Source organism: Artemia sp. Qi Xiang Cuo, chromosome 16, assembly GCF_049724085.1.
Source record: "Artemia sp. Qi Xiang Cuo chromosome 16, ASM4972408v1, whole genome shotgun sequence".
Taxonomy (NCBI): domain Eukaryota; kingdom Metazoa; phylum Arthropoda; class Branchiopoda; order Anostraca; family Artemiidae; genus Artemia; species Artemia sp. Qi Xiang Cuo.
In genome coordinates, this window is record NC_142809.1 from 28,286,450 (window position 1) to 28,304,058 (window position 17,609).

Here is a 17,609-nt window from a genome sequence, read left to right on the forward strand (position 1 = left end):
GGTTTTAAGTTGAAACTTACGGTGCTACTTCTAGTACTTCTTCTGTTGTTACAATTTAACTAATCACAAGAGCCTAAGTGTATCCAGGTTGTCGAAGAGCATAGATAGAATTTTTTGCGAGTGGTGTTGAAGTTTTATTTTTCAGGTCAACTTGAGGACGTATAATAGTAAATTAAACAATGCAATTTTTGTCAAGATGTTTAAAAGGGCGTATGTTGTTAAAAATTGTTGAAAAAGTTTCTCCAACATACAAACAGCAAGCTAAACTTTAGATGGATTATTACAGAAAAAAATAAATGAAAAAGACTATATCAGTAAAAAATGAACAGAAATTAGTTCAAAAAACTTTGTACACAAAATAAGTTTTCTAACAAAAGTGAAGAGGTTCATTAAGCCAAAAATGAGCAGAAATAAATTCAAATAATCTTCCGTAAAACTACCACAAATCAGTGTTAACAAATAAATTAAACCCAAAACGAACAGAAATTAAAACAAATAACCGAGTCAAACTCAAAACAAACAAAAATTAGCTTTTTTTATGCGAAGAGCGATAATTTCTTGTTCGCAACAACAAAAATGCGTTCAAGTTACGATGTTTTTCACCGAAAAAGCAATAATACTATGTGCTCACAATATATAATTTTGTTCATAGAGGAAGGATGGCCCTGGAAAATTGAGTGAGATAAATCAATAACAAGAATTTAAAAGCTTGAGGACATTTCTAATAGTCGGATGTAAATGATAGACGATCACCTTCCTCTTGGTATTTTGAATGCTTTATAACGAGTCTGGCGGCATGAAAATTACTGGCCTATTTAAATTTCAATTCTAATTTAAACTAGGTTAAGTTTCCATTTATTTCTTCTTAATCTTAATGACGATTTTGATCATTCTACAAGTTATATGCAAAAAGCTGTAGACTGTAATGTTAAATTGTTCATGTTTTTTTTGTTTTTTTTTAAGAGGACGAAATTTGTAACGTTTTGACGCCCAGCAATTTGCTTATGGTGACCATTCAGACAACATAGTGCTACTTGTACTGATGAGGAATTAATTAAAATTTAATATGTAGTCTATTTGAAGAATGTGACAATACATTGACAAAGGGAATGTTTAAATACTTCTTGTAGTAAAAGCGTACCAAAATATAAACTTGAAAAAAATAGTAAAAGATTTTATTCATTAAATCTTTGTATGCAAGGCATTTAAAAAATTCAACTTGCAAGGCAACTAAAAAGGAAGAAGTTTTTTTTTAACAGAAGTAAAGAGCGAAGTTAAGTCTTGAGCAGAGAAAAAAAAACTAACAGACATTATAATGAGCAGTGAACTAAAAGTTAAAAAAACGTATTAGACTTAATAAAAATGAGCCAATAATGAACTTATAATATACCCAAAATATAACCGATATTCAAACAAAATCCCAGAACACTGAACAAACAAATAGTAGGTCGTATACGAATGGTAGGTCGTCCCTTTGTACCCCAATTACACCGCGTGTCATTCACGCGGCAAAAAAGCTAACATAAATTATAATGAGCAATGAACTAAAAGTTAAAAGAAACAGATATTAGACTTAATGAAAGAAGAAACCAATAATAAACTTATAATATATAAAAAAACGACATATATTCAAGTTAAAACAAACAGATATAAGACGTAATAAAATGAGACCAATAATGAACTTATAATATACCCAAAATATAACCGATATTCAAACAAAAATCTCGGAACAAACAAATATTACGAGATACACGAACTTGTAGGTCGTCCCCTTGTGACCCAGTTACACCGCGTGTCATCCACGCTTTACAGAAAGCAAAAAAAAGAATATTTTGTCAAACACAAGTTCAAGGCCGTATCCAGAGTGAAGGGTGTTACCGGGCTTCAGCCCCCCCTCACCCCAAGGTTCAATTCTACTCGTAAATAAACTACACAACGCATATAAACAAATTTTAATACGTTTTGCAAAGTTTTTTTCTCGCAAATCGCCCCCCCCCCAAAAAAAAAAAATTCTAGATATTGCCGCATAAACATTAAACTGTTCAAATACATATTGTTTTCAATGAAATACAGTTCAGAATTTATAAAACGAAAGAAAGCGCTATTTTTTTGGGAAACATTGATTAGTCCCGGGACATCATTTTTCATTGTTGTGTTCTTACTGATGTTACAACAAAAATTAAAACCAAACTACTTTTTAAATTTATGATTAATAAAGTTATAATAATTGAAAACTCAAATTCCAATATTAATCAAGATCACCGAAAAGAAAATATACGCGTTAAAAAAAAACAAAAAAAATAACAGCTTCATGTCTAAACTCTTCTTTTTTGGTCTACGTTTTTCATTTACACATATAGATCAATGATGCATGAGTTACATTTTGAAAAGAAATAGTTTTAATTTTCGAAGACATCCATTTTATTCTTTGAAATGAAGGCTTGCAATAACAAACCTATCAGGCTTTTTTTTATGTACTTTAAAGGAATATTTTTAGGATGAAGAAAGTACGAATGGCATTCTAGTGAATATCAACCTGATGGAACTAGATTGATATTATAAAACATAATCGCATTAATTTTGAGTTTTCTTTAATCTATTTATTTCTCAATGTTATAATGATAAAAGAGAAACTAATTAAAACATATTGCTTTCAGTAAAGCGCGAATGACGCTCGCACTATAATTGGATACAAGGGGGACGGCTTGTTTGTCCATATATCTAGTAATTTCTGTTCCTTTAGAATTGAATATTCGTTTTGGTACATTTTAAGTTCATTATTGGTTCCATATTTTATTAAGTCCAATATATATTTATTTAAACTTTTCGTTCATCATAGTTTATGTTAGCTTTTTTGCTCTGCTCAAGACATAGCTTTGCTCTTTACTTTTGTTGAAAAAAAAAAAAACACGCATGAAAAAAAACACGGTGGAAAGCAAACGCTGCTGTTCATTGAATGGTGTGCGTGTAATTGAACCACCAGGCAACTGAACCCCATTTAACTAAACTCTCGTGCAACTCAACCCCATTTAAATGAACCCCCGTGCAACTGAACCACTGAACTCAGTTTGCGATATTCTAAAAATATCAGGCAATATCATTGGGTAAAAAACACAAGTTAGAATTTTTACATGTTCAACGTTGTTGGAATTGTTTGTTTCTTAAAGTCATGATATAAACGCCTGTCAATATCATTCATAAAAAAACTTTTATTTTTGCAAAAACTTAAAAAAAGATCTGATGTCACAAACCATTAAAGCTGACTTATTCCTCTTTTTTCAGATGAATCAGACCTTTCTGGACGTGAAGTAATAAACATATAATGTTTTAGAGGTAATTACAAGGCTAAAAAAAAAAAAAAAGAGAAGAAGAAAAGAACTGTCATCCTAATCTAACTATTGCGATAAAAGAACACTTGATTAAGGTCTTAACCTTACTCATCTATCCAATTACCTGGGACAAAACCGTATAACCAAACCTTCAACCAAATCAAAATGTCCAAATTTGTCATCAATAAATGTTAGCCGTTGAAAATTTACAAGCCAAAGCGCCTTAAATCTAACGAAATATTTCCATGTGTTTAAAATATTTGACCTTAGTGAATCTAGATAACGAATTTCGACTAGATGTCTTTGAGAAGATTACAGCTAAACAGGATATGGGAGGGGGACCGGTTGCACTTCAGCCCTTTTTCAACATGCCAGAAAGTTTAAATTTCATACCCTCAGCTGTTCTCAACACATTGCAGATACGACTTGTGAAACTGGATACACAAAGTACCTCTTGATTTAGTTTAAGATGCTCCTAAACATTTTCCGAACGATGTGACGGTTGGTAACATCAGTCGTTCTTTTGATATTGCTGGTATTTCCTTTTCACAACCAATAAAGGAAAAGATCTCTTTTGATTGTTTGGCATCCTTCTTGACATTTCCCTAAGGTTTGACCTTAATGCTCCATGCTTTTTTTATTTATAGGATCAAACATGCCATATTTTGTTGAAAAAAAAAACCTTGTATGTTAATAATAGGCAACTTGCATAACTTACAGCCCTTGCACCAGGGGCTGTGAGCCCTGGAGGCATAGTTATTTAACCTTTGATCTGTTTTAGATAAAATTGTCATCTCAAAATTATCGATCGGATGTATTTGGGGATTGAAGCCCTTCGATCACTATTAACTCTTAAAAAGTGGACTACAACTTTTGATTTCCAATCGAATGAGCAAGCCCCCCCCCCCCCCAAGTTCATACAAAATCTTTTTCATAAGAACCTTAGGTGTTAACAGTGAGTAACTCGCTTAACTTACAGGCCTTGCTAAGGAGCTGCTGGTGGGGTTGTTAGCCCCGTAGGCATGGTTATTTGACCTTTAGACTATTTTGAAAAAACAATTTTTTTTGTAACTTTTATTGGATGCAATTGGGGGCGCGGGGATGGCGGTTAAGAGGGAGAGGTTGATGGTCCTCTGATTACCTTTGATTCTTTGAAATTGAACTTGAAATTTCAATTTCCGATCGAAAGAGCCTTCTCCAAAGTTTGTATGGCCATTCCTTCTATAAAATCCTTAAATTTTAACAATAGGTAACTTATAATAACCTACAGCCCTTGCGCGGAGGACTGTGGGTTTTTTTGTTAATCACGTTTCATTGTTCGATTGAAAATTGACAGTTATAGTGCCCTTTTTAAAAGTAAAAAGTGATTGGAGGACAACCAGCCCCTCCCCGGGAAATACCACCTCGCGAAAAATCCCCCCCCCCTCCTGTGAAAAATATCCCGAAAAATACCTCTTACGGTTGGTTGGTATCCAATTACTTTAGACTTTCCATCCTCCTTTGGTCTCTTCCCTAGAGCTAATTCTGTATTTATCCGAAGGCTCAATGAGAGTTGGTACGTTATGGCATTAAAATGCACCCTTTCAGGCATCTCCCCCTCTCCATAGCTAAAAAACAATCAGAGAACCCCATTACGGAAGTTTAAGTACATTTGAAGTTTTGTAATTTGTCCATTGCTTACAGATACTGTTTATTATTGGGAAACATACGAACATTTTTTGCCTGGGAGTTTTCTGAAAGGGGGAAGTTTCTGGAGGATTTTCCACGAGAATAACATTTTTGCACGGAGGGGGGGGGGCAAGACTTACACATAAATTCCTCTTTTCCACTTTCCTTGGCACTTATCAGCTAAACTAAAAAACAACACAACCCAAATAAAATATTTCAATTTGGAAAACCATATTTTCCTTGAGGGGTTTTCCATGGGAGACGGGGGGAGGGGGTAAACGCCTAGACCCGTAGACACTGACAGGGCAATTAGTGGTCCAGACTTTTTAAAACTTAGAAGCTAATTATAAGCTGACAGAAATAAATTTCAATTAGAGAAAGATTTCAATCAAGAACAATCTGAGAATTCTAGAAAAATTTAGAAGTGATTTCTAATATGGAGTTTTTAAAATCCAAATCAACCAAGTCCATACTAGAATCTACATTAAATTGTTATTTCACAATTTTGCGAAAGAGTTTTTACAGCCAAAAGACCAACTTGATTCCTTGCTAGTATCATAGGCAGCGCAATAGCGCTGTATAAGTAAAGAACGATGTTGGCAAAATGTATTATTTATTTTTTTATTCTTGGTTTTAGACCACGGCACTTCGTATCGAAGGAGTTGTCGTAGAAACTTCAAAAAGGGCTCATTCAATTGGAAACTGGAGTGGCTATTGCCCTTTTTAATAGTCGAAAGTGATTTGAAGGCAACTAACACCCCTTCCATGCGCACCATTTCCCCAAACACATCAAATCAAAATTTTGAGACTGCCATTTTGTTCAGCGTAGTTGATTTCCAGATAGAAAATGTTTTTTGAGGAGGTCACTCCCCCACAAACTTCTGGGTAAGGGTTTTAAGTTACGCCATGGGGGCATATAAGGACGATGTTGGCACAATGTATTATTTATTATTTTTTTCACTTAGACCAGGGCACTTCGTATCGAAGAAGTTGTCGTAGAAACTTCGAAAAGGGCTCATTCAATTGGAAATTGGAGTGGCTTGTGCCCTTTTTAATAGTCGAAAGTGATTGGAGGGCAATTAACACCCCTTTCATGCCCACCATTTCCCGAAACACATCCAATAAAAATTTTGATAGCCATTTTGTTCAGCGTAGTTGATTTCCAGATAAAAATTATGTTTTTGAGCAGGAATTTATGTTTTGAGGTTGAAAATTATGTTTAGGCTTCCATGGACTAAGAAATTACAACTTACACTTTATATATTAGATTAAATAAAAAACAAACAAGTTTTTAATTGAAAGTAAGGAGCGACATTAAAACTTAAAACGAACAGAAATTATTCCGTATATGAAAGGGGCTGTCCCCTCCTCAACGCCTCGCTCTTTGCGCTAGTTTTTTTTTTATTATTTTAAAACATAAAGTTGTGAGACGGAGTCAAACTTTAGCGTAAAGAGCGAGGCGTTGAGGAGGGGACATCCCCTTTCATATACGGAATAATTTCTGTTCGTTTTAAGTTTTAATGTCGCTCCTTTACTTTCAGTTAAAAAAACTTGTTTTTTTTATTTAATTTCTGATCGTTTTTTAGTTAATGCAGCTTTTATTTTGACTCACCGTTATTGAATAAGTAAACAAAATTTGCATAAATTTTTTTACTTTTCTATTGCTAAATGGCTGTCTCTAAATTTGGTTCTGACATAATTTACAAATTAACTTACGCAACGAACTTCTATATTCGTATATTTTTCTTCTGGCAAAAAATACAAAGTTGCAGATTTTTGCAGATATGAGCTTCAAACCTATGTAATAGGGTTTTTTGATGCGCTGAATCTGACAGTGTGATTTTCATTAAAATTCTTTCACTTGTAGGGGATTTTTCCCACCTCTTTAGAAAATCAGGTAAATTTTCTCAGGCTCGTAGCCTTTGATGAGTAATCATAAACTAAATAGAATGTATATATTTATAAGAAGTATTATAAACGCATTCTTTTGATAAATATATTGACATCAAAACTCTGTTTTAAAAGTTTCGATTACTATTGAGCCGTATCGCTTTTTTTTTTTTATTACGTATATGTTATTACGTATATGAGGGGGTTCTCCCCTTAGTCAATACCACGCTCTTTACATTAAAAGTTAAACAAATTTTTAATTAACAAACCTTTGAATCAAAAAGGCCGTTTAATTAGAATAGATAGCTCTTTTGAAAGCACTAAAAAAACAGTAGAGTAAAGAGCGACGTATTGACTTGAGGGAGAACCCCGTCATATATGTAATAATTTCTGTTCGTTCTAAGTTTTAATGTTGCTCCTTTCTTTCAGTTGAAAAAACATATTTTTTTAATTTAATTTCTGATCGTTTTTTAAATAATGCTTGGAAATCCGGCGCCCCCTTCATAGAAATGTCTCTTACCCCAAAGAAACATCCTCCACGGAAAGATTCTCCTGAGTAACCCCCTCCTCCAGCCCCCCCCCAGAAAAAATCCTTCCTGAAAATGTCTGTATACTTCCCAGTAACCAATACAATATGTAAGCAATGGGCAAAGTTCATAACTTGCAGCCCTTCCCCTGGGAACTGTGGGGGATTAAGTCATCCTAAGAGACATATTCATTAGATTTTCGACTATGTTGAACAAAATGGCTATCTCAAAATTTTAATTAGGTGACTTTGAGAAAAAAATGAGCTTGGGAGGGGGCCTAGTTGCCCTCCATTTTTTTTGGTCACTTAAAAAGGGCACCAGAACTGTTAATTTCCGTTCCAATGAGCCCTCCTACGATATTCTCGGACCACTGGGTCAATACGTTTACCCCTAAAAAAAAAAAAAAAAAAAAAAAAAAAATCCGCGATATTTATTCTGGCAAAAAATGGAAAATTCCACATTTTTTTAGATAGGAGCTTGAAACCTCTACAGTAGGGTTCTTTGATACACTAAATATGATGGTGTGATTTTCATTAAGGTTCTATGACTTTTAGGGGGTCTTTCCCCCTTTTTTCGAAAATCAGCCAAATTTTCTCAGGTGCGTAACTTTTGATAGGTAAGATTAAACTTGATGAAACGTATTTTTTTTAAGTCAGAATTAAAATTTGATTCTTTTGATGTATCTATTGGTAACAAAATTCCGTTTTTTAGAGTTTTGTTTACCATTGAGCCGGGTCACTCCTTACTTACAGTTTGTTACCACAAACTGTTTGAAATTCAACAGTCAGTAATGCTGTCGGAATAAAACTATTCAACAGTCAGTAATGCTGTAGGAATAGAACTAAAATTAGAAGTCAATTCCACCAATCTTTTGAAATTTATTTTTTTAGTTTGAGAATACATTCAATTGTTTTGTCAGTAACAACGGGCAGTATTTCCGAAAAGTATCTACTATAAAAATACTCTCAAAATACTAGGTGTCAATATTTCAATTCACCCAGTAAATTACCAATCAATATTTAAGATTTTAGATCAAATTCTTGCAATTTCCACCGTTTTGTCCCGAAGGATGAGCCGTACTTTATGGACTTTAAAGTTCATGGCTAAGATTAGCAGCGTTAAAGTAGACTGTAGCATGGGTACCGTTGAACTGGCTTTTAAAAACTTACAAGCTAACTAAAAATCAATACACTAAAATGTTGGCTTTAGACTGGGTTCGTCAGATTGGCTTTCAAAGATTTTTGTTTCCAAGAATAACAAAAGGTGTTAACAATTGGAATTCATTAGCATTTTTCTTCAATAAGACCATGCTTGAAAAACATCATCACGGGTCTGCTTTCACCATTTAAATCTCTGTATTCCTGAAGTGCGACCATACCATCAATATCTGTGGATTCACCTGCAACAAAAAACAATCTTCTATATTTGACTCATTTTCAGCAAAAACTTAGTTCAAAATTTGAGATTTTCTTCAAATTTTAATCAAGTTCTACTCTGTCAGCCCGAAGAAAAATAAAATTACTAAAATCGAGAAATTTAAGGACCAGTTTGATAAACTGAGAAAATAGAAAGGAAACTTCGGGAAAAATCTAGCAATAAAAAATTATATTCTAAACTGTTTTTTATTAGGTTTGGTTATTTTTGAAGCATCAAATGTTTTACTTACTTCAGTCAAACACCAATAACACGTTCTACAGCACCATGGTCCTACAACACTTATGGAAGTATCATGACCAGATTCAAGAAGGCGTAGAGCCAAAGTTTCCATCAGAAGGAGAGAATGTTTCGTCAGACAAGGCCTTTCGATACGTCCCAATATTGATAAGTATCAAAAGACAGCTTTATATAGATTTCATTGATATAGGTGAATGCAACCAATGTTTAAAGTAATGCATCCAAGGAATATTTTGTTTGGGGGGAAAGGGGGACTGAAGTATTAAAAAAAGTGATTTTTAGACTATCTGATTGACAGACTCCAACTAAGTCTTCTACAGCATCTTTATATACTTGTCTAGATATTCTTCCAGTTTATCAACAATTTACTTTTGGAGCAATTCTTTTCAAATTCAATTATGACATTAAGACATTATCGCCATATTACCTCAATCAAAGTTTGTTCTCCCAATCACAAGATTTACATAATTTTAACGCTCGACAAACAAGAGTATCTACATTGACATGAGAGATCTAAATTCGCTCCGTTTGTGGCAATAGCCCGCTGCTGGGATTCTCACTAGGACCTTATTGATAAATTTTCTTCTATCCATTTAACAAAAAGGAATCTTAAATTTCGTTTAGTTAAAGATTATCTTTAATTTAGCATCTATTTAATAAGATAAAGTTATTTGTATGGTTTGTTGCTTTGGGTGAATGTGAGCCTCTCGGCTATCTTCTAGTATTAATTTATATTTAATAATATAGATTTTTTTTATGGATCCTGGGCTAGCTGCTAATTTCATATAACAGATTGACAGACTCCAACATTGGAGAGGTGACCTTTAGAAATCTGAGGGACATTTAGTAAATTTCAAATTGATAACATACAATTATTATGCAGGGTACACCTGAAATTATCTTATGAAAATTTCTTAAGAGAAAACCAAGGAGTTTTGTAAACCTTCATTCGCAATGAAATCCTACTAAATCCAAGATTCAGCAAAGACTAATTATAAAAGAATATCAACAGTCAATCTGTACAAGTGCACAAAAAAGAAGCTTTTGTTTATTTCAAATACAATTTGTTGATCGCGAAAGCATATTCGACTTCAATTCAAAACAGAAGCGAATACATATAGACCCCGGCGCCGCGCCGGCGGATCAACCGAACGCCACCAACGAGAGGCCCGGTCGACCGCCGCCAAAGTGTCGCAACGCCGTCGGCGTGCCACAGGCGCGCCGCCACCGGCAGAGGCGGCGTTCGGTCGACTTTAAATTAATTTTGTGGTAATTCTTTATTGCATCAGCCGCAAAGTCGGAGCTTTTCCTTCTCGTGTGGTTTAGTATTTCGATTTTCCTGATTAGAAATCAAGCAGGGCAAGCACTATCCCCGAATTTTCGGGTATCTCCCCGAAAATTTATGCGTCACCCCTAAAAAAAATTTGGTTCCCCGAATCCCCGAAAATCACCCAATCACGGTGCCACCCCTAGCGATTTATCACCAGTGACTTTCCCTGCTAAATAATACTTTGCATACCATAATTCTTCACTACTCTCTTGTTTGTTAATTTTCGTCTCTTGTTACTTTGCATACAAACCAGACAGATGCAATATGCAATTGTAAATATTGCAATATACACAGTTCTTCATATGTTGACCAAAAAAGTATCGCCTTTATGAAATGAGTTTAAATGGTTTCGAATGCAGTTTCCCAATCGCTATTTATTACATCATTCGTAGTCAAGAATTCTATTTTCAAGTAGAATAGAATTATAGAAAGAATTCACTACTATACAGCTTCAGCCTTCAGTTGGATTTTGAAATTGACAGCCGACAATTGGTTCTACAGCTGAATTGTAAGTTTGCAGAATTTTGTTTTCTTTTGCTGTTTTTAGATAAGATTGTCTTAATGTTTAATACTCAATTGTTGAACGACTGATAGAAAATATAATCTTCTTTCTGAAACATTGTTATCCCCCCCCCCCCCCTAAAAAAACCCTTCTATTGAGACAAAATTTAGCTATAGACTAAGCTATGTACACGGTTGGGGAATTAAAGATTGACACGCAAGTTACCCCAAAAATATGAGTCATAAATAAATTGTACTTTCTTGCCTATCGGGGGGGAGGATCGGGGGCTATCATTTTTAAATGATAATACCTCATTTTTTTTCATTAAAAGCAGGGATGCCGAGAACATAATTAGTTCTTTCATTTAAAGTGGAAACAGAAGAAAATGATATCAAAGTCCCTTGGAAACCATTGAAATATTTCGATAGACCCAGGACCCACCATTAGGACTTGTTCATTGTCTTGGGTACTTTGCAATTTCTCATAGGCTACTGGCCTAATTTGGCTTTTGTGTGTGCTCCCTTTTAATTAGATTCTTTGGATCTTATTGAATGCCCCGGCGAATATATGACTCAGTTTTCCAATAATTTGAGGCATATCTGAATAATTTCAAAATTTTTGTTGTTGTCTTTGTACCCCTTTACTCATACCCTCAAATTTTTTTTTTATTGAAAGCAGAGATGCCAAAAAGTTATTTTTTTTAAATTTAAAGCAGAGACGGCATCCTATCAAGGTGGTATTCAGAGGGGGGGGGGGGGGTAGTGAGCTATCATATTTAAATGATAATAACTCGAATTTTTTTTTTTTTTTAAGCAGGGATGCCAATAAGTTAATTTTTTTTTTTATTTAAAGCAGGGACGGTATCCTATCAAGATGGTATCCAGAAGGGGGGGGGGGCATAGGGAGTTATTATATTTAAGTGATTGTACCTTGATTGATTTTTTTTTAAAGCAGGGATGCGAAAAGTTGAAAAGTTGACAAAAATTAACAAGATTTTCGTGAGTTATACTTGATACAGCACTTGTATAGTTTTATCGTCCAAAGGGAAAGAGACATATGCGTCCAACCCGTTTTTTTTTTCTTTTTGATGAAACGGGTTTACTTTGAAAACATTCATTCAAAAGTACCAGGCAGATTCACACTAAAATAAATTGATGTGACGAAAGCGATATCGACATCCCCACCTAACGTTGCGCTCGAGTGACAATGACGCCCTTGGTCCAGTGCCCAAGTTACATTAAAAGGCCAGGTCTTAATAAAAAGCTTTCAATTTGGGAGGTTCAAGGAGGAGTCTTTGACAGTCTTATGACCTCAGGGTACTAGATGTTGCAACGTTCTTACGTATCTACAGTGGTTTAAAAAATTCGATCACCCCACAAATGATTACCAAAAATATGCACAATTATAACAAATGTAACATTTGGAATATTATAACACTTTTTTCAAAGCTTTGAAAAAGCGTTTCCAGCCAGCTACTTGTGAATTTTTGAACTCATGGATAGACTTTAATCTGTTGTAAATTTAAGCTGTGATTTGAGAAAGACTGATGAAAACATTAATGTTTGCGGTCAACATTGATCGCGCCGGCGGCGCGCGGCCGACATCTGGTCGAAAAAAAAAAAATTAGATTCTTCTAAGAAGTTCATAAGTAAATGCCCACTGTCACTGGGACAGGAAATATTCAATAGAATGATAGTCAGCCTAAAGTAAGTTACACGAATGTCTTCATTACGACAGCTGGTAAGGTTTATAGTAACGACGGGGAGCTACCACCTCTTTCAAAGTGAACTAGTAGCTCACATTTTTAAATTATGGTAGAAATGATCCTTCGGGGCCCGAGCCTTGGCTTATACAGAATTCCTAAGCACATCCCTAGAGGGCATGGGAGTAGAAAGCTTGAACGTGACACTTGATATCTGGTTACAGACAAATATAGAAATAAGCTTTGAAAAACAGGACAATATTTTACTTCACAGTGAAAAGAAGCTTTAAAAAAATCGCATTTTTCAGAAACAATTTAATGAGTATTTCCCAACAGAGAGTGAAATAATTCCGATACATAAACACAACTGTAAAAAATGTAGAAAAAAAGCAAAAGCTGACGTTAGCATCGAAACTCTGATTCTTTTTTTTAAATTATCGTTTTTTCGTTCCTTGTTAAGTCAAGTATGGGCTTTAGTAGTCGGGTATCTGAAGTATCTCGTCTTCCATAAAAAAGGTATCCACAAATACCCGGATTCTTTGTCAAAACAAAGAATTGAACTTCAGTGAAGCCGCTAATCAGAATAACCCAACCTGATTAGTATTTAAGAAATTAAAATAAGCGATATAGCATTCCCGATGTCAAATCTATAAAATAAATTCCCAATTGTAAAAAGATTTTATCACTAACATAAACTAAAAATTCACTTAACATTAGAGAAAAAAAAACCGTTCTCTACAGCTAAAATTGTTGAATTAGTAAGGTGATATTAACTTTGGTGCAAAGGTTTCAGCTGCCAACTGTAGCAAGCAGAGGAAGGTGTCATCAGGCTAAATTGAAGAGGGAGAGATGCCAAGCCCTCAATGAAAAAGGTCTTGACATCCACAGTTAACTGCTTCTTATATACAGTTTATCAAGAGCTCAGCTTTAGGTCTTCCCCTCTGAGGCATCGCCTCTAGAGGTTGTTTTGTAGATGATATTATTCCTGTTTGGGATCATGGGGAGAGACAACTGAAGAAATTATTAATACAACTGAACACTCTTGGATCTTCTAATCTTTATTTCACTCTAAAACTAGATGAGGATTTCCATTCCGTCTCAATCATACAAAAGAGCCTAGGTCTTGAGTTTTCTATTTACCGAAAATCTACCCACAACGACAGATATCAGGACTTTTCATCAACATAACGTCTTGCTGTAAGAGTGATGATCTCTGGTTGGCCAGGTCCCACAAGCATGTTTCGAAGATTGTGTAGTAACTAAACTTAATAATTTAAAAACGTCTTGTTCTGAAAATGGTTATTCTATTAAACTGATTGATGTACGATAGAGAAAGGAACAAAAAAGAAACTGTTTTAAAACCTCATCCTCTGTAGCTAAACTGTTCCAACTAGCAACATAAGAATTTTAAAGAACCATTTTAGAACCATCAGAATGCAAATATTCATAAGTAAGGAGCAATGCGGCTAAATAGTAACCGAATCTAAAAAAAATGGAATTTTTATATCAATATATATATCAAAAGAATTGACTTGTTATGCTGATTCCAAATATATAATATTCATTAAGTTCAGTGTTACCCGTCAAAGGCTACGAGCCTGACAAAATATGCCATATTTTGGAAAAAGGGGGAAACACCCCTAAAAGTCAAAGAATCTTAATGAAAATCACACCATCACATTCAACGTATCAGAAAACCCTACTGTAGAGTTTCCATGCTCCTATCTGCAAAAATATGAAATTTTGTAACTTTGCCAGAAGAAAAATCACAGATGCATGTTTATTTGTTTTATTTTTTCCCAGGATGATCGTATTGAACTAAAGGTCCTAGAATATCGCGGGAGGGTTCATTTCAAGGGAAATTAAGTTTTAGTTCCCTTTTGAAAAGACATGAAAAATTGTAGAGGAACTAGCCACCCTCTCATGCCTTTCTCCCCCAGAAGACTTCTGATTGGCAATTTGAGATAACAATTTTGTTCAGTATAGTTGAAAGGTACAATAACTATGTCTTTGGAGTCGACATGGCCCCCCAGATCCACCAGAGGAAGAGCCGCAATTTATAAGATTTGGCCATTGTTTACATATAACATTTGTTATAGGGAAGCATACCAACACTTTTCAGGAGGGGGGGGGGAGATTTTCTGGGAATAGATTTTCTACGGGGAGAATTTCCCATTCAGATGGAAGTTTCCGGGGGTAAACTTTCTAGGAAAAATTCTTACAAGGGGGGAAATAGCCAGAATTTGTATACGAGATTCGTTTTGTTTGCCTTACTTTCTTGTTGACGATGTCTTACTTTTTCGTTGGCGATACATGTTGAGATACTTTGGGGGACTCGTCCGGTTAAAATTTTCAGCTGAGTTTGAATTTTCTGGGGGATTTTCACTTGGGAGGGGGAACTCCCAAGCAAGAGATTCTCCATGAAGGAATTACCACCAGGAGATAAACCCCATGAGGAAATTTTCTGTGGGAGAAACTTTCCATTGGGAGAAGGGGTTCTGGGAAACATTTTCCACACAGGGAGGATTCCCCAGTGACCTTAAAAAGGATCAGAAATAAAAAAAAAACTAGTCTTTCTTCAAATGAAAGTATACTAAGGAGTATTTTTCAGGCGGAATCGTAAAAAAGAAGTTTTGTGAGGAGAATTCGAAGCAAGGATGGAATTGTCCTTGGGTAATTTCCCGGCGGAAGAATTTTATATGGGAGGAACTTTCTGGGAAAGATTTCCCACGGAGGGAAGGGATTTCCTAGGATTATTTGAAAAACGATTATAAATTAAATTAAAAAAAGAAGTTTATTTAACCAAAAGTAAGGAGCAATATTAAAACTTAAAACGAACACAAATTATTCCGAATATGAGGGGGCTTTACTCTCATCCAGACCCCACTTTTTACGATAAAGTTCCACCTTTTGTCTCAATTCTTTAAAAACGATTCTTGAAATACGAGGGCCGTATAATTAGAAACTTTTTAAGGAGCCATGAAAAAACTTTAGCGTGAAGAGGGGTATTGAGGAGGGGGGCAGCCACCTTCATATATAGAATAATTTTTAATGTGGCTTTAATTTTTAAGTTTAAGTTTTAATGTGGCTCCTTATTTTCAGTAGAAACAACTTTTCTTTTTTAAATTAATAATCCTCTTAAAACGACTAACAATAAACCAGATCAAACGTCAGGGAAGCAATTGATATCAAATAGGACGTTTGCAAATGAGGTTTCTTCAAATATGTTTGTTTTTATAATATAATTAGAACAAATTTTTAACATTCTGTCTAAACTTTAAAAAGGTATTTTAGTCATTTCCTGAATAATGTATTTTCGATTATTCACTAAAAGACTGCATTCAAAAGAAAATATCACTGACCTAAGCATCAATTTAATATTCACGTTTTGGTAGATTCCGACTCAAGGCCAAAAAAGTGGTCAACACCTGACATCATCTATGTATAAATGCGAAATAAAATATGTGTGTACATTGCACAAAAAATAAGATAAAGTAATCAAACTAGGACATGAACGTGAAACGCATATAAAGTATTTTCAGAAACAAGAGGAAGTCCATGGGTTATAACAATCTGGAAAACAGAAACTAAAATGAAAAAACGAAGCCAAAAATGGTCATGTTCATGTCAAAAAATGAGCGAGCGTCAATTCTTAAGAGCTAAAGTTCTAAAAAAAAAAAAAAAAAAAAAAAAAAAAAAAAAAAAAACGATAGTAATAAAGTAAAATAAGGCCCCTGATTGATTATTATACAGATGAGCAAAGAACAGGAGGTAATACTGAACAATCATGATGCACAGAAGATATAAATCGATCAAGCATTATAATGTATTGGTTTTCTCATCAGTGACAGAAGGATTAAGTTTAACTCTAAAATAAGAACCGTAAACGTGACAGTAAAGAAAAAATAGCTTATTTAAGAAATAACATAAGAACACGACAGATCAGGACCAACTATGATTAAATATCCACAACATCCTTGGTAAGCTAGTTACACCAACTTAGTTTATTAATTCTATTTATCTTAATTATACGTTTAAAAACATAAAATTTAGCAGATTCATCAAGTACTTTTGATACCAAGTTCGGAATTGTTAAATGATGTAGAATTGAGAATAGTTGGTTCCCATATAAATCCACGTTTTTTTTTTGGCGAAATGCCATTTGGAATTTACATCTTAGTGTCATTTTTGGTGCTTGAAATTATTTTGTGCTTTCTATATTCTTTGTGTTTCTGTTTAGTTCAAGCATTTTTAAAATAATAGATTTGATAAATTTCGAAGGGATTTATCAAATTTTAATATTGCATACATATATGGGATTAACCATATGTGCATTGCTATAAGCTACATCCCCAGGTCTATAAAGTACGTGGTAAAAATATGGCGTTGTTCGTCTAACCTGATATTTCTTTCTTCTTCACTTTCATTTTTGACATGTTCTGATTCTCGGTGTCACATTTCTTCAAACTGCATTTTTCTTTCTTTTTTATTTTGGACTTTCATTATTTCAGACAATTTTTCAATGCACTTTGCCTTATCTGCTCGGATTGGTCTTGGTTGTCCAGGTTATTCATTTTAGCCATTGGGAATTTACGTTTTTCGGGCCGTCTGCTTCATCATGTATTGTTCAAAAATTTATTCTTGTTCAAACGAATATTTTTTTTTTTATTTTGGGTTGTCCTATAGGCATTATTTTACTGATTATATAAGATTAAGGATACACAATAGGGATTCCTTGCTGCGAAACAGGTAGCTAAATTTAATCTGGTTTAATCTTTCTATTAACGTGCTAAACTAATAATATGTTCAAATATTTAAAGGGTCATAAGGAAACTTTGCTTTGCTATTGCCGTTGTTTTTTCAGTTGTCGAGCGAGATTAAGAAACTGATCGAATATTTTAAGGGTTTTGAGCAAAACAACTCTTCTAAATGCAAATATCGTAGTTAAATTTAATCTGGTTTAATTTTTCTAAGATTAACGTGCTAG

The 17,609-nt window shown here is 34.2% G+C and overlaps 1 protein-coding gene across 1 annotated transcript in view; it reads right to left on the reverse strand.

Annotated features, from left to right (window-relative positions):
- Positions 1 to 8,638: 8,638 nt before the first annotated feature.
- Positions 8,639 to 17,609, reverse strand: part of Tctp (translationally controlled tumor protein) — a 56,514-nt gene continuing 47,543 nt past the window's right edge. Inside the window, exon 5 of the mRNA XM_089102639.1 lies at positions 8,639 to 8,813. Coding sequence (XP_088958765.1) covers positions 8,698 to 8,813 — 116 coding nt within the window. The 3' untranslated portion in view covers positions 8,639 to 8,697. The remainder of the gene's footprint in view (positions 8,814 to 17,609) is intronic.